The sequence below is a fragment of the Sceloporus occidentalis genome, unplaced genomic scaffold (genome assembly GCF_023333645.1).
Source record: "Sceloporus occidentalis isolate IW3139 unplaced genomic scaffold, rSceOcc1.0.p SCAF_5, whole genome shotgun sequence".
In the NCBI taxonomy this organism is placed as follows: Eukaryota; Metazoa; Chordata; class Lepidosauria; order Squamata; family Phrynosomatidae; genus Sceloporus; species Sceloporus occidentalis.
Genome location: NW_028316985.1, coordinates 69358712 through 69381667, shown reverse-complemented (window position 1 = coordinate 69381667; position 22956 = coordinate 69358712). Strand labels below are relative to the sequence as shown.

Below are 22956 nucleotides of genomic sequence, written 5' to 3'. Positions count from 1 at the left end.
AAGACCTTCTGGCATAGTGGCAATGAAAATCTGATCAGTACTCCCAGAAGGGTGCCAAGCTGGCAAATTCTCTGTTGTTCTGCTACTTAGGCATAACCAATCATTTTTAATGTAGAAACACTTGTCATGTCATTTTCTCAGAAAGTCAGAATGCTTTTGCAGGAACTTCTAGATACTTTTTACAACTGGAAGCAAGCTAAACCATGGTAAGCTTATATATTTGCAGCCAGATCATGATTTACATCTAAACAGGAGCCTTCTTTATATGATGAAGAAAGTGGGGCATACCCTTAGTAGAATGATGATAGATACAGGGGCAGACCTGCTTTTTTCTCTCATTGTATTTAGTCCACACATTGAGTTGATCAGCATGAAAACAGGTTACAAATCATGTTTTCATATGACACCTGAATTAAGACAGTGCCACACTCTTGTAATCTGAATTATGGGTTAATTTATTTAAATTATTTAATTATTAATAAAGAATCCAGTTCTAAACTAATTAATTATTTGCTGTTAATACTTACCAATTTATGAATCATTAATTGTTTAACCTTAAATAATTGTTTATTAAATTTCTTAAATCCTTCATGCCAAAGACCCTTTATACATTGTATGGATTAAAAATTAATTATAGATGGGGGGGAGGAGATATAATGGTGCTTTACTCTGCTTGATATATATTGTTTCACAGATCCAGAGAAGAATGGGTATTACAGTTGATTTTGATGATTTAACACAGTCTTCAGATACAGCTACAGAGGATCTTGAATTGCCTGCTACAATCACCAAAGAAGCTATGATATTGATAGAGCAACTTAGTTCGGATAGTAAAGGTGAACTCACTGTTTTCCAAACATAATGATTTTGTTCTGAAAGCAATATGAATAATAAGAATGTATGAGTGGAATCTCTTAGTAACTTACGCAGATAAAATCACCAGTTATGCCAACATGGATACTTATGTAAGAAGTGAATCAATTTTAAAAAGCTGTTGTTTGTAGTGTTGCATAGAAATTAACAATGCAGAAAATGAAGGTCAAACATTTCCACCAGTTGGTGCCTTTCCTCTTCTCTGTCCCTAAACAGTACTTTCATCATGATCTATTTTTAAAATATGTCATATTAATAATAATAAATAAATAAAATAATAAAAATTTTATTTATATACCGCTTTTCTAAAAAATCAAAGCGGTTAACAACAAGTGCAATTCACAACAATAAAACAACATCAAACATTAAAAACATCTACATCATCTCATAAGCAACAATAACATCAATAGCAATAAAAACCAAAACACATGACAGCTCAACAATGCTGTCTGGAGGAGAAGGGGAGCATCACAGGAGTCAGGGTATGCCTGCTCGAAAAGGTGTGTTTTCAACCCCTTCTTGAAGCGGTCTAAGGAGGTGGCCGAGCGGAGCTCGTAGGGAAGTGAGTTCCAGAGTTTTGGGGCCGAGCTGGAGAAGGCCCTCTGGGTGGTGGTAGCCAATCTGACCTCTGGAACCTTCAATAAATGCTTCCCGGCAGACCTGAGTGCAGGGCGGATTGTATGGGGAGAGGCGGTCCTCTAAGTACCTTGGGCCCAAGCCATTTAGGGCTTTATAGGTGATAACCAACACCTTGTATTGCGCCCAGAAGCGAATAGGCAGCCAATGAAGGTCTTTAAGGACCAGTGTTATGTGACTGGCCCTGGATGTGCCAGTGACCAGTCTTGCTGCCATATTCTGCACCAATTGCAGCTTCCGGGTATGGTACAAGGGTTGCCCCATGTAGAGCACATTACAGAAATCTAAGTGAGAGGTTACCAGAGCATGTACCACAGTTTCAAGGTCCCTTTGGCCCAGGTAGGGTCGCAGTTGGCGTATCAACTGAAGTTGATAGCAAGCACTTCTGACCGTCGCATCCATGTAGTCTCAGAGTCTCCCCAGCAAAAAAGATTGGCCCAAAATTTGTCAAAATGACAACTGGAAGTGATATGAACTCACTTCTAGTATATTAAAATATCAGATACACAGTGGAGAAAATTGGTCCCCACCCTCTCCACCATTGCCCAGCCCTGTAAGTAAATTCTGGACTGTTAGCTATGCATGGTGGAAACAGAAGTCCAAGACATCCTAGACCTAAGGGCTGCCTGATACACGGTAAAATTAGAGTACTAGTTACTAAAACTATAAGTTAAGAAACTCATAATGTGTTTAATGGATTTGCAGATGTATGAAATTACTGCAAACAGTAGTCATGTAATATAACACTTTATATGCATTAGAGGAAGGACTTGCAAAATGACAATTCAGAAAACATGAAGAGCAGAATACAGGGAAAGAAGACAAATGCAGTGTGGAAAGTCAGGCAAGGATGATCATAATTATAGCTCTAGTAACAAATTCTCTAAAATCACATTCTATTTTTTTCTTTTTACTCTACAAATCCCATTCTCTTCTTTCATTTTGACTATGATCAAATGTTATTGATATTCCTTTGCAGCACAGTTCACTTTAGCTCCTCTGTCTCACATGTAATTTATTTATTTTAATTTTTATTAAAATATTTATATCCAGCCTTATACCTGAAGATCTCAGGATGGCTTAGAATAAAATCAATTTACAGGAATAAATAACCTTTTTGTTGTTCTTTTACTTGTAATAATTGGAGAGTGATGGCACTACTGTATATAAATTGATGATGATGATTTAAAAATATGTTAAATAATTTATTTATTAAAAACCAGACAATTTAAAGCCAGCTAAAACAATTTAAAATAGTACCAAAATGTGCAATCTGGAAGGAATCAGTTATTTAATAAAAAAAAACATGTTTTGACCAGACTGTGAAATGATATCAGTGTTGTTGCCAATTGGACCTCCAAGGAAAGGTATTCCACAACAGGGTGCCACTGCAGAGAAGGCCCTCTTCCATGTTCTCCCACAGTATATTATCTCTACCACTAGAATGCAGAGGAGGCTCCCTCCAATAGACCTTAATTCTCAGGTCTATTGATATTTTGCATATATAAAGTGAGGCCCTTCCTTGGGACTTCTACTCATCTCACAGCTGGCACTACTGGTGAGGACTTCAACCTACCCCTCCTCTTCTACAAAATGTGAGGGCTTCTACTCAGTCCCACCTCTGATACCAAATATGAGGAGCTCTTGTCCCACAACTATGACATAAAATGTGGGGACCTTCTAGATGCTCTTGTGGTTCATGTGCGAGACTTCATTTAATCCCACACTTGAATAACTTCTGCCACCACAGAAATCATGTGTCTGAAACCAAGCATTCCAATATTTATGTAGTGTTCTCAGAGGAACAAATGTATAATCAAAAATAATTTATAATGCATCTAAATCTTGACTAAACCTAACTATTTAACTCTAACTCACAGCACTCATGTTCCTAACTGACCTCAGTCTAACTAACCTCTCCCTCTCTCTGATCCTGACTTATTCCTAACATCTCACTTTCATATTCCTAATGTCAACACACACCTTTCTCTCTCATTCTGTCTGACTTACACACCAACATTTTAAAAATCCCATCATTCAGCCAATCATCAGTCACTCCCACATTCCATGATCTCATCTGCACTCAACAGATCCTTACCTTATTACATATACATTCATAACTATTTTACCTTAATTTCTCTAATAAATACAACAACTATTTTTTACAAAGGTCCATAGCATTATATGCTCTCTCAAATATCAAGGTTTGGGGCTTTAAATGTTATCACCACCAACTTGAATTCAGACTGGAACTGTATCAGCAAGCAAGTACAAGATTAATCCTTTATGTGTACTGAAAACAACACATGTTGGCTTCTCACACTAAATCTCTGGTATCTTTTGTAATGCATGAAAAGACCATTACCTGAATCTCAAAATATTTATAGTGTACTACACATATGTTGTTACTGAAGTTTCTGTGTGCATGATTCCCTGGTTTGATGTAGTGTTGGCAAAAATACAAGTACTTCAACAACATGTGTGCAGATCTACTCTAAACATCATAGTGATTTTTATTTATCAGGAATTCTATCTGTCCTTCACCCCTCAGGAACATAGCTACTATGTTGTCTTTCCAAATAAAACAGAAACTATAGCAGGATTTCAGATGTCATTTCCGTGTTGGCCTTTCAAATAAAATACACTGGTGCCTCGGGTTACGAAATTAATTCGTTCCGCCATTCCTTTCGTAACCCGAAAATTTCGTAACCCGGAAAGCCTATAGCTGCACTTTGCAGCATTTGAATTTCGCGCTGAAATGAATTTCGTAACCCGAAAAATATTTCGTAACCCGAAACAGTTTTTGCCAATCCAACTTTTTCGTATCCCGGAAATTTCGTAACCCGATCATTTCGTATCCCGAGGCACCAGTGTACTAATATTTGTACAATGTTTTTGAGTAAGTTCCTTAATGTGACAATATTTTTCCAAAACAGATTCTGTAAACATCTTAAAACTAAGAAATATTTTCCATGGATATGAACGCTTAATTGAACATGAAAAAGGATGCTATACTCATCTCTCAGGAAAAGTGAAAAAACTTGAGAATGAAAAAAAGGAGCAGCAGAGAATACTAGAAGAAATGAGAGAGTTGAAATCTATACTGGATCAGCAGCAACTAGAACGAGAAAGTGATATCAGCAGCCTCAAGTAAGAACTCCATTCTAGTAAAAGGTTTGCTGCTTTTTAAAAAATATGAAAAGGGGACTGAAAATAAATTGACACAGCAATATTGATATTTTGCTATTAATTTAGAGCTGGTCTGTTTCACCCCTAACTTCCCTCCTTCCACTTTTTTCTGTCTGTCTGATAACTATTCACACTGACTTAATTCTGCCCATCTCCCATTTAGTCATTCTTCAATAAGGTTCATTACAATATGATGTGACTGTACTGTGCAAGGATGTAAACATAAAAACAGGAATGAGGAACAAGTCCTCCACATACTTTTTGGATGACCACTCCCATAAATTCTTACTCTTGACTGTGCTGGCTGAGACTCTTGGCTGGCTAACAGTATCTAAAAATCATAGGTTCTAGCTGCTAACCCCAGTATTCTTATGTTTCCAACATAACCCAGGGCTGATTTTGTTTGCAAACCATGTGTGTGATGAAATGAACAGTCTTAAACATATCTCTTCCATCATTCTCTTCAGCATGCCAGGTCTCATCCTCAGTGTCTGCACTTCTAGACTCCCCATTTTATAGATTTCCAGTCATATGATTGCCGTTACATGTAGTTCTATATGTATAGACCATTATGTGGTCATGGGAATCTAATACAAAGATAGTGGGAGCAGTTCTAATACATAACCATATTTAATGGTTAAATCCCAGGTTTTCTTTGAAACAAGAGGAGGAAAAGAGAATGAGTGCTGAAATGCTGTATGAAAAAACCCAAGAACAGCTAAGGAAGAAAGAAGAGCAATACTGTAAACAAGTGGAGGAAAAGCAACAGATTGAATTAATGCTGAGAGGTTCAGAAATGGAGCTGAGAACATTGAGAAATCAACTGAAACAGGTTAGATTAAATTAGCACAGATTGTCATTAAAGGATTTGTAGTAATGGCTCTCTTCTTCCCTCCCAGATGAACTTGGAATGTGATACTGTGTTTACTGATAATTAAGTACCATCTATTCCAGTATGACTTACTTCTGTGTAAATATTGGGACTTAATACTCAGAAACACAGGGGCGAAACAGATGGACCGTGGCAGGAAGTGGAAAAGATCCACTCCTTTTTGGACCGCCTTAGGTGGCCTCAGCACAGCTTCTTCATGGGTTGGGGGCATGCGTCATGTATTCGCCACACAGCCAAACCACAGGGAAGCCAGCTTTTTAAGTCTGTCTGTTTCAGGCCATAAATGTATTTGTAAACAATTTAGAATTAAATGTGGGGGTGGGGTGGAATCAGTACTTGAATTCTGCTAAAGGAGCTGGTTTGGGTGTATCTCTTTGGTATCTTCTACTCTGTTTCTATTTCTGTCTGCCAAGCTGTTGTCTGTCTGGCTAGAGATTCAGTAATGTTATCTTCCAGACAGGATCTCTCTAACCTCCCTGTTTGGCTCAACACACACACCCTTGACACACATATCACACATGGTGTGGTCAGATACTCACTTCGATGAATCAGAGTTCCCACCCACCCTCGATGGTCGTTCTCATCTATTCTCCTCACCTGCAGGCTAGTTTCCATTGCTAAACTGGTCTTGCCATCTCATTTCCATATCCAATGGCTATGTCTTGGTCCACAAACGACCATCATTAAAACTGAAGTTTCTACTTCATTGCCATACTCAAAGGATTTTGAATTTGAATTGACATTCTCAGATACCAATGGCTTCCACTCCACCAAAAGCATCTGAGGAAGTAGACTGAAGTCTATGAAAGCTCATGCTGCCAACTTCTTTCTTTCAATTAGTCTCTAAGGTGCTACAAGATCTCTCTATTATACTGATATATTTCATGGACTCCAGTCAACTTCAGAACATGCATCTGATGAAGTGGACTGGAGTCCATGAAACCTCATTATGAAATACGTATACCCTTCTGAAAACTGTTAGACTCTGTGTGTGTCCAATATTTTTTTTTGTCCAAGTCCAACAGCCTTCATAACTGCTTTAAAACTTAACACATATCCAAGGCAGTGTCAAGATCAAAAAGAGCACATGCTCCAAGGTGGTTTCTCCTGACTCATTCCCTGCTGAAGTTACTAGTAAGAGTCATAAAGGAGGGCTTGATCCTGTATCTTTTGGATGGACAGCTTGATAGAATAGTGACAGAGCATCTGCTACAAAGGAAATGCCATGGCTCAAGCCTGGAAACCCTGATCCATAGATGTTCTGATCTGGCATGCAAGAAGCTCGGCATTTTTCACATTAGAGATAAGACTTTTCTCTGCCCTAGTAGTGAAGGGGGCTCTTCTCCTAACACTGCCCCTGTCAGTACTGGGAAACAGAAGAGGGCTTGCTTCTGTTCTCCAGATCTCCTATTCTTGTTTCAGTGCTGACAGAGGTTACTTGTTTCAGCTACTGGGACAGGAAAAGGACTTCTCTCTAGTCTGCAACAGATTTGCAGAAAGATTTCTAGTAGTTAAGAAAAGCATGAATGGTGTGATGGCCACACCTAGTTGGAGTGCTGGCCACATCTTTGCTTGCTTGTGGCCCCAAATACTCCCAGTTTCTAGTTTAGGTCTAACCTGCTTCTTTGTTTTTCAGTGTCCAAAATGGATATATAAAAGCAATGAGCAAATGTCTGAAAATACCTGTCCAGAATTAAGGGATTGGCAATATCATAGGTTTCTACTCAGGAAACCACTGGGAATTTCTTTTCTTTTCTGTTGAGTGATTCCTTGTCCAGGCATTTGACATACTCTTTCCTTTTGACATACTCTTTCCTTTTGTGTACCCCAACTCAGGTTTCATTTTGTATCAAGCACTGATAATAATAGTGATGAGGAATGGCTTAGTTGCTTATTTACTACCTACTAAACTAATTGACTCTTAGTTGAGCTTGTTAATATTTTCAAATATGGGAATGTTGGGAATGACTATGAAAAACATTGACCTCAAAAACTGTGTTGTGTGGCCATTGTGCATCTGCAAGGGCCACTTGTTTTAGAATGAAGCCTGTTATATGCAACAGATTTTCTCGTAGAAGTGTTGTCAGCAGGTTTCTCCAAAATGCTTGTTTTCCCCATGTCTCTACCAGCTGTCAACACTACCATTGACTTCACTGCATTTTTAAATTATTTTTTGAGATGGAAGGGAGATCAGGGTGATTTCTATTTCCATGCCTGGGGGGGGGGGGGGGGACTTTATAAAAGACAGTACTCTTTCTTTACCAGTCCTTCCTATCCAGAAATCCTAGCTATTACTGTTAAATAAATTACTGTTCCTCCCTTCAGTTTGCGAATGATGGGTACTTATTGTTAATATTCATTCAAAACTTGCAAAAAGGAAATGTTCAAAGCCAGACATGCGGTGCTTTTTGGTTAGAGACACAGGAGGCCTCTGGGCTCTTACTAGTGACTTGTTTATTCTTGTCTCTATTTCTGCTCTTCTGTGCTGGGTGTGATCTGGGGAACTGGGGAGGAGACTAGAAGCAGAGTAGTTTAAGCTCTAATTGGTGTTGTGTCAATCCTGGCTAGCTGTAAGTGGACAATGGGACACAATCCAGCCATCTATGTCTCTACTGACGTCTAAAATGAGACTTTATAGTAAGGAATGAGTTCATCATTTCATTCCCTTTTTCCCCACCATTTTTCTCTTCACCATACATGTGTGTGTGTGTGTTTCTGTATTTATTTATTTATTTGCCAGTGCAGGCACAAAAGTGTATGCTGTCTTATAAGGTGTCTTGGGCATTTTGGTTGGCTATTCATTTTTAGATGTTGTTATAGGTTGAAGAAGAACGCAATGAAATACAGCAACAACTATCTCAAGAACAAAATGTCCGAGTTCTACAAGAAGGTATTTTGAATACCCATCTCTGGAGAAAGAAAGAGTTAGAAAAAGAATCAAATAAAGTAACAGCAAAACACTCAGAGGTATCTGTTTTGTTAGTAATAAAATGTGTTAAACACAAGCATTGTTGTTGTTTTGTAATTTCCTCACATAGAACAGAACAGAATAGAACAGAAACGTAGGTGGTTTCTGTAGTGTAATTTCTTGCAGGAATGTGTAAATTGTGAGTTTGCATTCTTTAACATCATATATATATATATATATATATATATATATATATATGATCTTTTAAAAAAAACAGAGTAGTTGGGGTTCTTTGACATAGGGGCGAAACAGACCGCCCCAAAGGCTTCAAGCTGCCCCGACAAAACTGTATTGGGGCCACGGCAACTGCATGCTGCAGGCCAATCCACCTTTCTGCCAGTTGAACAGGAAGCAGAAAAGAGGCACTCCTTTTTGCGCCAGCAGAAAGCTGGCTTTTTCACCCCACTATGGTGGGAAGCTGGCTTTAAGGTACTCTGGTGGCATGTAACGTATAAATACTGTGCCACTGTCTTGGGGGCATACATTGTCTAGCCAGCTTTTTATGCCGGTCTGTTCCTGCCCACATAGTTTAGAATGTAGTTTTCAGTATGTATAGTGCAGGTATATGCTCAAAATGTAATATGTTAAAAGAGACTATATTTAAATTAAAGCATTGACATTTAATTTAATTCATTTGTGAAAGGATGAAAAGGTTAGGGAAAGAGGTAAACTTAGAAAGAGAATCCATAATGCACACATTATGACATCTACAATGTAGTTCTTCAAGTATGATTAGGAAAAGAAAATTGAAGACTTCTGAGCCAGTTTTAATTAACTGTGTTTTTTGCTTGTGAATCACAGATGAGTGACAATTATGACCAAGAAAAAGAACTGTTACACAAAAATCAAATGCTACAAGATGAACTTGCTGTATTACGTTTAGAGCTTGACCGCATAAGAGTTCAGCATCAGGAGGAAGAAAGTAAATATTTAGAAGAAAATGAAGCTTTGAAAGAAAAAACAGACGAACTTAAAAAAGAATTGAAACTGAATGAAGATGCTTTGACTCAAACAGTTTTTCAATACAACGGTCAGATAAATGTATCAAAAACAGAGGCTGCAATGATAACATCCAAATTAGAACATATGAAAGAACATAAAGAAAGACTAGAAGTGGAACTTGATTCATTTCGTTCTCGTTTGAGTTCTGCTGTTCAAGAACTTGAACGGTGCCAGACATCAAAAAATGATGTTGAACGAGTGCTGCAACGAGAGCGGGATGAATGGATTCGTTTAAAAGACAAGCTGAATCATGATATATGTACTCTACGAGAAACTAACACCACCATGTCTCAGCAGTTAACTAAAGCTGAAAGTAAAGCTAATGGTCTAGAAAACGAACTCCACCATGTAACACACAGTCTCAGAGAAAAGACCTTGCTCTTAGAAAGTTGTCAAAGGGATCTGAGTCAGGCCCAATGTCAAGTGAAAGAACTTGAAAATGCACGGCAGGCTGAGAAGGATCAAATGAACAAATACATTGTAAAACAGGATTCTATGCAAGAACGATTAGCACAGCTCCAAAGTGAAAATCTTTTACTTCGTCAACAGTTTGAAGATTTTCAAAATAAGAGCATTATTAAAGAAAAGGTAGTGACTGATGTCCAAGATAAATTCAGTGATATTTTTAGTAAACTGCGAGTCGATACTGAAAAGCAAGTGCAGCTGGTGGAAGAAAGAAATAAAGAATTAGTTACAAAATGTAATAATCTAAGGGAACAAATTCTTAAATATGAAGCAGAAAAAGCTGATAGAGAGGTAAGTACAATACATCCCACCAGTGCATCTTTAAGCATTGAAATACTAGTGATGTAATTACTTTTTAAGTAGCAGAGCTCAGGTTGTGTCCAGACTGAACATGGGAGATAATGATATTCCCTAACTTCACCTTCACATAGACATCATCCTCAAGTGTTACCATTTTTGATGGTGCACTATGTAAGATGGTAGCATGTATTGATTTTGTATGTAAAATACTATGCAAAGTAATTTTCTAGATCTATACAATTTGTGTAGATAGCTATCTCGCTGTCCACTTTATAGTGAGTACCATGTATTGTCCATAGTTTCAGCTGACATTAATTGTGAAAGATGTATATCCATTTTGAACAGTATTTGTGTTTTAACACTCTTGAGAGAGGATGTTTGTGCACAAGCCCCGGCTCTATTTAGAGCAAAATAGTTGTGTTTAATTTGTACTGCCTATACTTCTATGAAAATTCTTTTGTCAGAGTACAATAAGGCAACTACAACAAGAACTCGCAGATTCTCTTAAAAAGCAGTCCATGACAGAAGCTTCACTAGAAGTTTCAACACGTTATCGTATTGACTTAGAAGAAGATAAACAGCAACTTCAAAAGGAAATAGAGAGAATGAAAGCCAAGGTATGGTTGGAATAATTAATTAAGTACTGACTGATTTACAATCTGCTGCTTGAAGTTGTTTTGTAAATACTGCTTGTTTTGGTGGTATAACTTAATAACACCCAGCGTTCAATGCCACAGAGCTTCCCCACTGCCCCCTATATCCATAAAATTGGCTAAAGAGAATCATGCATCAGGATCAGATGCAAAATTTCATCGTTTCACCAGAATATCTTGTTTCTCATACTTCATTGCAGCTTATTTTATAGTACCTGGAAAAAAAGCAGGTGGGCATTTGCATTGATAATAAATTCTTTTAGCCAGCAGTATTGTACATGTGTTGTTTTGTTGTTACAGCTCCAAGAATCAGAAGAGCAGTATTTTCAGTCAGAAAGATGTGTTCATAACTTTAAAAATGCTTTGGATGCTAAGGAACATGAAGCAAGTGTGGCATCTCAGAAATTAAAAGACCTACTGGTAGCATCATCAGGAGCAAATAATGCTATAAAACAATTGGAAGAGCATGTACAGAGGTAATACAATATTCCCCATGTCATTAAATTGTATATGTTAGTATGAGACAGACATGGAAAAAATAAATAAAAATATAATGTATAGTACTGAAGTAATATGTTATGGAGATTAACAAAAATATGTAAATTAAGTACAATTTAACTGCATTGTGTGCTGTTCTGATACTTTTGGTATGTGACCTGTTTTAAGGCTTGAAATAGAAAATGCAAGATTAGAAGCAACAACCAACCAACAGACCAATCGAATTGAGATACTTCAGAAAGACCTGCACAATAATTCCTCTGTAAGTCAGACTTAATATTGTTGGGACAGTTGATAGGTACGATTTTATCCATTTGACTCTTTTAATTTATCCTACATTTTAAAACTTAAAATTTCTGGGGCAAAGTAATGTCTGGAATACTTTTGAATAAATTTTTCTATAACTTCAGGTTTGAAGGGTTCCTTTACCCATGTAAAACTCCTTCCTTAGAGAAATGAGGATAGCTACCTTCTTACTGCCTTTCCACTTTTTATTCTGATAGACTTTTATAAATTGACTGAAATGGGACTCTTAATGGTATGTGGTCTTATTGATTTGTACCCATCTGTTTTTAATGGATTTTTGAATTGTTTTATTTCTATGATTATTAAATTATATTTTAAAATAACATTGATATTTTGTAGGCTACCTTGAAGGCGTCAAGTATTAGGGAAAAGGAGTAATATAAATTAATAAAATAACTATAAAATAATAATATTTTGAAAGTGTACCTTTCATGGAATTCTTACAGACCTATTTTTGTTTATTATTTTGGATACAGGTTCACAATCATCTTGAGGAACTGATAACTGGCCTACAAACAGCAAAAATCAATTTGGAGGAGCAACTAAGTCAACAGGTATACTAAAAATTTCTGATATATTGATAAATTTGTCTGTGATTTAGATATGTTTGTAATACTGAAGTAGAAAAAGGATTTTTTAAGATAAGGGAAATTGGCATTCACGAGATGGCCGGAGGAGCAATGCCCTATGCATGGGTTTTCCCTCATGCCAACCGGGTCTGTAGGAGTTAATGTTATTTTCGTGTTTCTTCTGTTAAACTCCTGCCCTCCCCAGCCAGTTTATTTAATCCTGCATTACTGAGTGGTCACATTTTGTCTCCTCAGCAACATTTATATAGTAGACAGGATTAAAAAATGGATGCAAATAGAGAAGAAGAGGATATACAAAAAAGAAAGAAAGAGAAGGAAAACAGAAATAAAATCAACATTTTACCTTTTAAAAGATAGAGAATCATCCAAAAGTCAAGGAACAACTAAAATAGCTTCTTGGATGGCCGCCAAAACATGAGTGTCTGTAGAAGTTGGAGTTGACAATTTGAAAAAAGTTTTTATGGAAACCAGTGAGAGTGAGTTGGAAGAAATATGCCCACTAGCAAGTCAGAGAGCTTCTGCAGAAAAGTGAAATAAAATAACTGCGAAATTGCCAAGAAGAGATACAGAGGTTAAGAAGAAAAACAAGGACCGACTTACCTCTAATGACAGAAATCATCCTCTCTTCCTGGTAAAAAAAGGGGGGAATTGGACCAAAATTACAAACGGCCAATTGCAGCCGCCATCTTGCCAAGCACAGTTATATTCAGAAGGGAGGGGCTGCCTCTCACCATGCACAGTACAAATTACAACAGAAACAGCTGTTTCTAAGTGTGCAGGCGCAGAGGAAACAGCTGCCTAACCAGTGGTGACCTCTCGCAATCCCATGGGGAGGACCTCAATAGCAAAAGCCTCCCCATGCACAGGTTCTATTTCTCCGTGAGTGCAAGATGAAGCATATGATAGGAAGAATGGTCCCAAATGTGAGTATTTTCCTCAGTCAAAGGTAACATAAATAACAGTTTACGCAACTTTTGGGGAAAAAAGTATGATGATATGCCACAAATTACAAGACAGAGCATAGAAATTGAGGATGATGAGGTAGAACCTCAGGAATTTAATGATACATCTTTAACAATAGCTTTAAGGAAGATAATAAATGAAGAATTGCATTCTATTATGGCAAGTCACCATCAACAAGATATTCTTTCACAGGTGCCAAGAGTAAAAACTATACATAACAGACAGAAGGAAATTAATTCTCAACATAATATGATGGAAGAGTTATAGTTTAATTTTAATAAATTTATGCAGGCTCAAGGAAAGCAATGTCTTATGGAAATTAAGACAGAAAGAGAAAATCAAAGGAAGTTCATGAAGAAATACGACATGTATTTTAAAAAATCTAAACATTTACATCAGAAAGACATTGATCTCGATCAAGATTCGGGTCAGGAGGACGTAATAGATAACATAGACGAGAACATGACTGACTTTACGACGACACACAATTTAAACGTTTAGGGTTGGATCCACAGAATAAAGAGGATAACAGGTCTGAAAACATAGCTTCAGTACTAAAGGAAAAAAACCCAAAAAGTACAGATATGGCATTACCAGAATTATTTAAAGATCTAGTTCAAACGGAGCAGCTTTGACTTCACAAAGGCTGCAAAGATCAACAAACAAATTATATTCCTTTGACAGATCAAGTACAGATTTCTTAAAAGCCCCATTGATTGATGCCCAAAAGAAGGGGACACAATGTTGAAAGAATCTGATAAACAAGGGGCAGATAATGCTTTGAGGAAAGCACATGATTTCTCTGATCAGGCAATTAGAATTTCTGCAGCAGAATCAACATTTGTGAGGGCAGTCATTCTCTAGATAAGGGAACTGTATACTCTTGATAAAATGGATGCAAATATTTTGCATAAACCACTAGAAAGAATTCAAAAGGCCTTGGAATATATTGTTGATGCAGGACATGGTGCTGTGGCTTTTATGGCTAGAGGCATGACTGTAACTACTATTCCAAGATGTTCCCTATGATTACGTCATTGGGAGGTGGATCACAAGTCTAGAAATAAGCTTGCTTTCTTACCATTTAAAAGAGGATTATCGTTTGGAGAAACAGCATTACAAAAAGTATTAGTGGAAAATTCCTGCCTACAATATAAAAGAAAAAACAGAAAGGGAGTTTTTTTCGATGAAGAAACTATTCTTTTTGAGGGCCTAGGAATACTGAAAGATAAAATAACAATAGATGGCAGAGATGGTAGCCCAGAACATTTACACAGAACAGACATTGACTTACAACAGGATTCAGGAAGACATAATAGGTCACATAGATAATGATATGACTGAATCCTCGGATCAGGATGAAGACAAGGAACCTGATTCAGACAGACTTTACGACAATACACAATTTAAACATTTACTTAGAAGAGTTGAGATGACTCTAGGATTAGGACTGGATTCACAGGATAGAGAAGATGACGGATCTGAAAAATTAGCATCAGTAATCAGAAAGAAACAGCCACAAAGTACAGATATAATCTTGCCAGTATTATTTAAAAATCTAGTTCAAACGTAATGGGGAGCATCTTTGACTTCATGAAGACTACAAGGGTTAACAAACAAATTATATTCCATCCTTTGTGTCACTGACACACAAGGGGAATTATCAGCAGGCTCAGGAGAACTTGTAGATTTGTAGAAGTAACAAGCAAACTTGAAAAGGAACTGCTCCCAGGAAATTGAAACGTGTGTGCAGGAGGGTGGAGGAAGGGACAGAGTAGGGACATAGGCATATTTATCCCTTCATAGATAGGAATACTTACCTGTTTTGTTTAGCATCCCAGCTGGAAAAGAGTTATGAAAGTGCTGTGGCAATGGATGATCAACCATCCAAGCAGGGGTTCCCTGGCATCTCTTCTTAGATGGAAGGCTGCTGACAGCAAGGAAGGGATCTATATCTGCTTGTAGGATAGATGAGAATGCAAAGATTTTTTAAGTGATGGGACTTGGTTCTGAAGTATTTAAAGGAACTTCAGCAAGTTCCTTCAAATACTTTGGGATGCAGCTCATCTAGTTCCGTAGAGTTGGATTTATTCAGGTTAACTAAGTGATTCCTGACTAACTCCTTAGCAATCTTGATTTTCTAATATGGAACCCTTGCCAAGGGCTCTGCTGATGCATGGAAGCACACAGTCCCTTTGGCATGGGGGCAAGGCGACCTGAAGCAAAATAGCTATTGAGCAGTTCTGCCGTTTTGTTTAATGTGTTAGCATTTCACCATTCTTGCTGTGTAGTGGTCCCATGAAAACCATGGAAAAGACTAGATTTTCAAGCTGCACACTCATTTAAATGGAACATGTATAAGAAATGGGAAAATTTAGAAATCACCAAAGAGGAATTCAAACCAGGATGGATGACGAAGGAACTTTCAACTGAGCTAAGTTTTAAACGGAACATGTATAAGAAATGGAAAAGGAGGGAAATCACCAAAGAGGAATACAAACAAATAGTGATCACATGTAGGGGTAAAGTCAGAAAAGCTAAAGCGCAGAATGAACAACAAAAAGGGCTTTTTTGGATATGTCCACACCAAAAGGAAGAATAAGGAAATGGTAAGGCCTCTGCGTGGAGAAGACAGCAAAATGCTAACAGAGGGCAGAGAAATGGCAGAATTACTCAACACCTTCTTTGTTTCAGTCTTCTCAGAAAAGGCAAAGGGTGCTCAACCTGAGGAAAATGGATCAGAGGACGGAATAGGGGAATTTCAGCACAGAATAAGTAAGGAGATAGTACAGGAATACCTGGCTAATCTAAATGAATATAAGTCTCTAGGACGAGACTAACTGCATCCAAGAATATTAAAAGAACTGGCTAATGTAATATCAGAGCCATTGGCAATAATATTTGAGAACTCCTGGAGAACAGGAGAAGTCCCAGCAGACTGGAGGAGGGCAAACGTTGTTCCCATCTTCAAAAAGGGGGAAAAGGAGGATCCCAACAATTATCGTCCAGTTAGTCTGACATCAATACCAGGAAAGATTCTAAAGCAGATCATTAAACAGAGATTGTGTAAACATCTAGAAGGCAATTCCATAAACACAAAAAGTCAACATGGGTTTCAGAGAAAGAAGTCATGCCAGACAAATCTGATCTCTTTCTTTGATAAAATTACCACCTTGCTAAATGAAGGGAATGCTGTGGATATAGTATATCTTGATTTTAGTAAGGTCTTTGACAGGGTTCCCCATTACATTCTTGCAGACAAGCTAGTGAAATGTGGGCTAGACAAAGTAACTGTTACATGGATTTGTAATTGGTTGGCTGGCTGAACCCAAAGGGTGCTCAACAATGACTCCTTTTCATCCTGGAGAGAAGTGACCAGTGGGGTCCCACAGGGTTCTGTCATGGCCCCAGTACTATTCAACATCTTTATCAATGACTTGCATGAAAGAATTGGGGGCATACTTATCAAATTTGCAGATGACACCAAATTAGGAGGAGTAGCTAATACCCCAGAGGACAGGATCAAAATTCAAAATGACCTCAATAGATTAGAAACCTGGGCCAAAGCTAACAAAATGAATTTCAACACGGAGAAATGTAAGGTATTTTACTTAGGGTGGAAAAATGAAATGCACAGATATAGGATGGGGCATACCTGGCTGAATGAAACTACATGTGAAAGGGATCTAGGAGTTCCAGTAGACCATAAGTTGAACATAAGTCAACAGTGCGATGCGGCAGCTAACAAGGCCAATGCGATTTTAGGCTACATCAATAGAAGTATAGTGTCTAGATCAAGGGAAGTAATACTGCCACTCTATTCTGATTTGGTCAGGCCCCACCTGGAATACTGTGTCCAGTTCTGGGCCCTACAGTTTAAAAAGGATGTTGAGAAACTGGAGCGTGTCCAAAGGAGGGCGAGTAAAATGGTGAAGGGTCTGGAAACCATGCCCTATGAGGAACGACTTAGGGAGTTGGGTATGTTTAGCCTGGAGAAGAGAAGGTTAAGAGGTGATATGATATCCCTGTTTAAATACTTGAAAGGATGTCACATTGAGGAGGGAGTTAGCTTGTTTTCTGCTGCTCCAGAGACTAGGACCCGGAGCAATGGATGCAAGCTACAGGAAAAGAGATACCACCTCAACATTAGGAGGAACTTCCTGACAGTAAGGGCTGTTGGCAGTGGAACACACTAACTCAGAGGGTAGTGGAGTCTCCTTCCTTGGAGGTTTTTATCACACGTATATGCTTTTATCACACGTATATTATAGGTTGGCCCTGTTAACGTTTTGTAATAATGTTACCAACTCTAATTACTTCCTCTACACACAGGTAATTTTAAACAGTGACTGTTCAGTCTTGATGAAGATGACTTCCAGGCAATTTTTGATCCCTCATCACCCTCAATACCTTATTTATCTATTTAATATCCTACATTTCTCCTTCTACAAGACTTAAGAGTTATAGCTTTCTAGTAGTTTGTCATTTATTGTTTACCATATTTATTGGCTGCTTAGAAAACAAGTTGTCTAGGTGGCATGCAGTCATTTTAAAAACAATACAGTGCGCCTGCATCATACGCAGCTTCCAGCATATGCTGGAAGCTGCACTAGAAAGGCGTCTCCTGCGCCCCGTAAGAAACAATGGGTCATGCACCGGGTGCACGCTGCGGGAATGAGCCCCATTGTTTCTAATGGGGCTTGAGTTTACGCAGTATTTCCCTTATACGGCAGGGTCCAGAACGGATCCTCCGCATAAGGGAAGGGCCAACTGTACAATAATGCAACAAAAATCTAATAAAATCTGATAAATAAGCGAGCATAGCCAAGGGTTTACCAATCAAAAATATTTGGGTGGGGTAATGTTAAAACCCCTGAAGTGTCATAAGGATTAAAACAGATATCTTAAAAGGCCAGGGAGAACAGGCCTTTAATCTCTGTAGTTCTATGTAAATTCTGTCTAGTTATTTTGAGGATTTCCTCTGTTTTGTTTTGTTTGTAACCTAAAGGCAATTTTCTTAGGCCCAGAAGCAAACTATGCTCTCAGCAACTGCACAAGGTACTCATAATATGTGGGAAGAGGAAATGAAGTCAAGATCAAAACTTGGAGTTCGCCTTACTGAACTTGACAGGGAAAAGACAGAACTAATGGCTCAAGTAAGTCCTGCGGGAATGCAGTATGTATGCCTAATTGAGGTGGGGGCATCCACATTTCCTTTTCAGTTCCTATTCATGTCTGGGGCAGTGACATCATCAATATTTTTCCTTTGCTAATACTCTGAGTGTACAGTGGTACCTCGGGATACGAAATACCCAGGTTACGAAATTTTCAGGATACGAAAAAAAATAATTTAAAAAAAATTTTCCGGGTTAAGAAAGTTTTTTCGGGTTACGAAAAAACTTTTGGTGCTTTTCGGCGCGATTTCACACGGAATCGCGGCTTTTCCCCATTAGCGCCTATGGGGATTCGGCTTGAGAAAGCCTTTCGGGTTACGAAATTGACAGCGGAACGAATTAATTTCGTAACCCGAGGCACCACTGTACTCTGTAACCAGCTCAGAAGGGAAAGGAAAAAGTTTTAAAGGCAAACAAACTCCAGGTTGTTACTATCGTAGTTCTATTACATTTAAATTAGTTGTGTTTTCACATTTATTAATGTCTTTTCCAGAGTGTTTTGGTATTGGTTTTGTGTTTGTTTGTTTGTTTGTTTTAATGGGGCAAGGATGGTTCATGATTTTACTTATGAATAAAAGAGGTTGTAATTCTACTAATTTCTGATATTCTGTGAAGCTTTTTTAAAATAGTTTTTGTGGGGTTTGGGGCTATGTGGCCATGTTCTAGAGGAGTTTGTTTCTGACATTTCGCCAGCATCTGTGGCTGGTATCTTCAGAGAATGCTGGCATGAAAGTGAGTGGGGTATATATATGTGTGACCCTGGGTTGGGAGAAGTGATTTCCATGTTAATCTGTTTATTGTTCTGTTGTTGAATGGCAAAGCCTCAGAATGGGAGGATATGCAAAGAGGATTTGTGTCTGTTTAATTAGAGATCCATTGTTTTCTGGGAAAACCCCAGACCCTGGGTGGTTTTCATTTGCATTTGCTGGGTCTTGATTTTAGTGTATTTCAGAACTGGTAGCCAAACTTTGCTAACTTTGAGGGTTTCTTCTTTCCTGTTGAAGTTATCCAATGTCCAGGTGCTTGTGGATTTCAGTGGTTTCCCTGTGTATTCTGACCACAGAAAGTTGTCAGTGTTTTCAAATAGCATTTTATGCCCAGAATGGTTTATAACATGTTCTGCTACTGCTGATTTTTCTGGCTGACCCAGTCTGAATGTCTGTCATGTTCCTTGATTCGTGTTTTTTCCCCACTCTCCAATTGCCAGACTGATTGAGGAAGTAACAGTCCAAATCTGGGTTAGCACCTAACATTTTCTGTTATGTTCTTTCTTTGGTGTTTGGTATACAAAAACTATGCACCCAGTTGATATATTTTAAACCTTGGTGATAAATGTACATTGCTGTGTAAACCTTCATATTCTTTTTATCAGTTGGAGAATGAAAGGAAAAAAATAAAGAAGTTAGTAGAGTTAAAACAATCGGTGGAAACACGGCTAGATCAAGAAATGAAGAGAAACAGTGAATTACAAAAAGAATGCAGTGGGTAAGGAGAATGTCATTGTTCAAAAAATAATAACGAAATGTTTCTCTTTATAGAAATGCAGTATTATTTTTTTGCATAGTTAGATTACATATGTAGTTTACCATTTAGAGTAAATAGTAAATGGTTTATATACAATATATGCTATCAAGTCCATCCACAATATAATACAATATAAGGATAAGCCTAATCCCAGTTGACAGTTTCTGTCTGAAACAATGGATTTAATGGAGGTGTTGATTTACCATTTAACAGTTGATGCAGTGTGTTCATTCTAGTTGGACTTTGGCCTGAATAAGTAGTGAAGAACTTAGAATAAAGTTGTAAGAAGGTGTCTGAAGCTCACCTACTGTATAAGTCTAAAAATTTTAGTCAAAGAATAGTCCAAAAAACCTGAGTTAACGTGTCCATGGGTCACTGTAATTATTAAAGTACTATAATTACAGTGACCCATGGACACGCTAACTCAGGTTAACTCAACTCTTATCAAAAAAGGAACCATCCCCTTCTCTGAGTAGAGGGATGAAAGGCAATAGCTTAATCTGTCCTGGAAGAACCTAAAAGAAATACCAACTCCTTCTGCAGCACCGCTTCTGACCTTTTTGAATGCCTGGGCAGGAAAATAGAGACAATGGCAGTTCTTCCTAAGCTCTTCCCCTCAAAGGGGCGCTGAGAGAAAGTGGGCTTTGAAGGATTTGAATAAACTTTTCTAGGTTATAATTAGGCAAAGTTACCATGTTAAAGTTAAAACTACAATCACTGCTAATGTAGTCTTTGCTCTGCCTTTTCGTCCTTTTTTTGATGTGTGTGTTTTCTTAGCCTCACCACTGCCTAGTTGCCTCCCCCACACACTGCACAGCCATCATTTACCATAGTTCCCTCCTCATCCATACAGCCTTTAGTGTGAGCACAAACAGGTGTGCCGGCTGGAATTTTGTAAGTTGTTTGGCACTGTTTGCCTTTACTTTATCCTTCAGATCCTTTGTTACGTGTTCCTCAATTTATCTGTGGGTCATATCAAAAACATAGGCTTGGCCCCAAAACCTACCCTTGACTTTATACATGAGGTCAGCTGATAGTTGAGTATCGTAAGTTTTTTCTCTCTCAGACTGCATATTTTAGATAGTGGGTTTCCATTATTGAAAAGGCTTACTCGCCTTATTGTATGCAAAATAACAGTAAGGCATCCTCTATTTTACATATATTTAGCATTATCATGTTGAAAACAGTCATGTATATAAAAGCCAGGTCCATAGCATCTTAAGTTCTTCTCCTGGCTTTTAAGGTACTGCATCCTCTTGACCTGTAGTGGATGTGTACAGCACAAGGATAGGTAATGCCCATACATTGAATCCAGGTCTCTTGTTAGCAAGCAGCAAGGCTGCTGTTGCAAGTAAAGATGAAGGAGACAGCATCAGAGACTATGGGAACTGGGGAGTGTAATTATTCCTTGTCATTTGTGAACCTTATTGTCATTGGCAAAGGACAGAATGATTAGCTGTAGCTCCCTTCAATTACTTTAGTATTCAAATGAATGTGTACTTAACTAGGTAATTAGCACATTTACGTATGGTATGAAAATAATCAAGTCCATTAGCATTTGCGCTAACTTATGTATCCATAGTTTAGTAAATATAGTATCCTCTAAAAGGAACAACTTACTCTACATTTTCTTCTTTGTTCAGTCATAGTGACATCTTTGTGAGTGGAGTAAAAAGAATCTGTAGAATATTTAAACAATTGAAGTAATATCTTAATCCAACTTTTTTCATCAGTGTTATCTTTATATTTATAATGTTTACTTCACAGAATTAAAAAACTTCTGAAAACTACTAAAAAGAAACTAAAAGAGTATGAGAATGGAGAGAGTTTATCTCAGTCTAACTTCCATGGAGAAATAAAGAAAAGATATTCAGAAATCGACATTGAAGTTGGAAAGCTAACAAAGAAGGTACCTGTATGGTCAAGCTTTTGCATTAATGCTATTACAGTACTATATTAATACAACTCTTATTTCCTTGTATAAATATAAAGGATCTACCATTGTCCTGTACAGTGGGAAATCTGGGATATAAGATAAATAAATAATAGTTCTATCATTTCTGTAATAGTCTTTTTTAAATAAGTTAACAGTTCTGATCTACTTGAAGAGCCAGCATGGTATAGTGGTTTGAACATTGGTCCATGACTTCGGAGACCAGCATTCGAATCTCCGCTTAGTCATGAAAACCTACTGGGTAACCTTGGTCAAGTAACATGTGAATCACATAGCAATGATTAGTAAGGGTTTTTTTTGTTTGGGTTTTTTTTTAATGATCTGATGCTCCAATCCATTAGGCTTCCATGTGTACCCCAAAGACAGGTATGTGAATGAGGCAAAAGAGCACCATCTCTTTCTTTTCTTAGCACGGTTTTTCATGATGTTTAGTAAATGCTACTGCCATTTGCAGTCATCAGTAAAGTCACTTCAGAAGAATCACAGAACTCACAATGCCATTTCCTTCGAGCTTTTTATCCCACTTGAGACTACCTGCATAATCTGACAGTACTCCTATTCTCCTTGTCAGAAGAGGTCCTTTAGATAGGTAAAATAGTGTTGCAGCTTTTATAAGAAATCATCTCCTAAGTCTCAGCAACATTACCATCTGTTTAATAAATAAATAAATACCATAACTCCTTTACCATCTTTTACAGGCTGCCTCAAATACCATGTCAACACTAGGCACAACAATAACAGTAACATCTGGTCATTACCATAATAAAGAAAGAGCATGCAATATAATTTAATTTGCTTCTTCCTTTGGGGGCTTTTTGTCAACTCAGGCCTGAAGCAGACAGGCCAAAAGGATTGCACTGGAACTGCAGTGATCGATCCAGGCCACCACTGTGGTCCTGAACCAGTCCGCCAGAAGGAGCAGATTATATCCGCTCCTTTTTGGCCTGGTTCATCTTGCTTGGCGTGGCT

The 22956-nt window shown here is 37.9% G+C and overlaps 1 protein-coding gene across 1 annotated transcript in view; it reads left to right on the top strand.

Moving 5' to 3' along the window:
- ANKRD26 (ankyrin repeat domain 26) overlaps window positions 1-22956 on the top strand; it is a 76751-nt gene that overhangs the window by 39096 nt on the left and 14699 nt on the right. Inside the window, exons 24-35 of the mRNA XM_089524349.1 lie at window positions 695-836; window positions 4446-4659; window positions 5347-5530; window positions 8411-8557; window positions 9360-10316; window positions 10790-10942; window positions 11279-11454; window positions 11645-11738; window positions 12259-12336; window positions 18357-18491; window positions 19882-19994; window positions 21801-21942. Of these exons, the coding sequence (XP_089380475.1) occupies window positions 695-836; window positions 4446-4659; window positions 5347-5530; window positions 8411-8557; window positions 9360-10316; window positions 10790-10942; window positions 11279-11454; window positions 11645-11738; window positions 12259-12336; window positions 18357-18491; window positions 19882-19994; window positions 21801-21942 (2535 nt within the window). The remainder of the gene's footprint in view (window positions 1-694; window positions 837-4445; window positions 4660-5346; window positions 5531-8410; window positions 8558-9359; window positions 10317-10789; window positions 10943-11278; window positions 11455-11644; window positions 11739-12258; window positions 12337-18356; window positions 18492-19881; window positions 19995-21800; window positions 21943-22956) is intronic.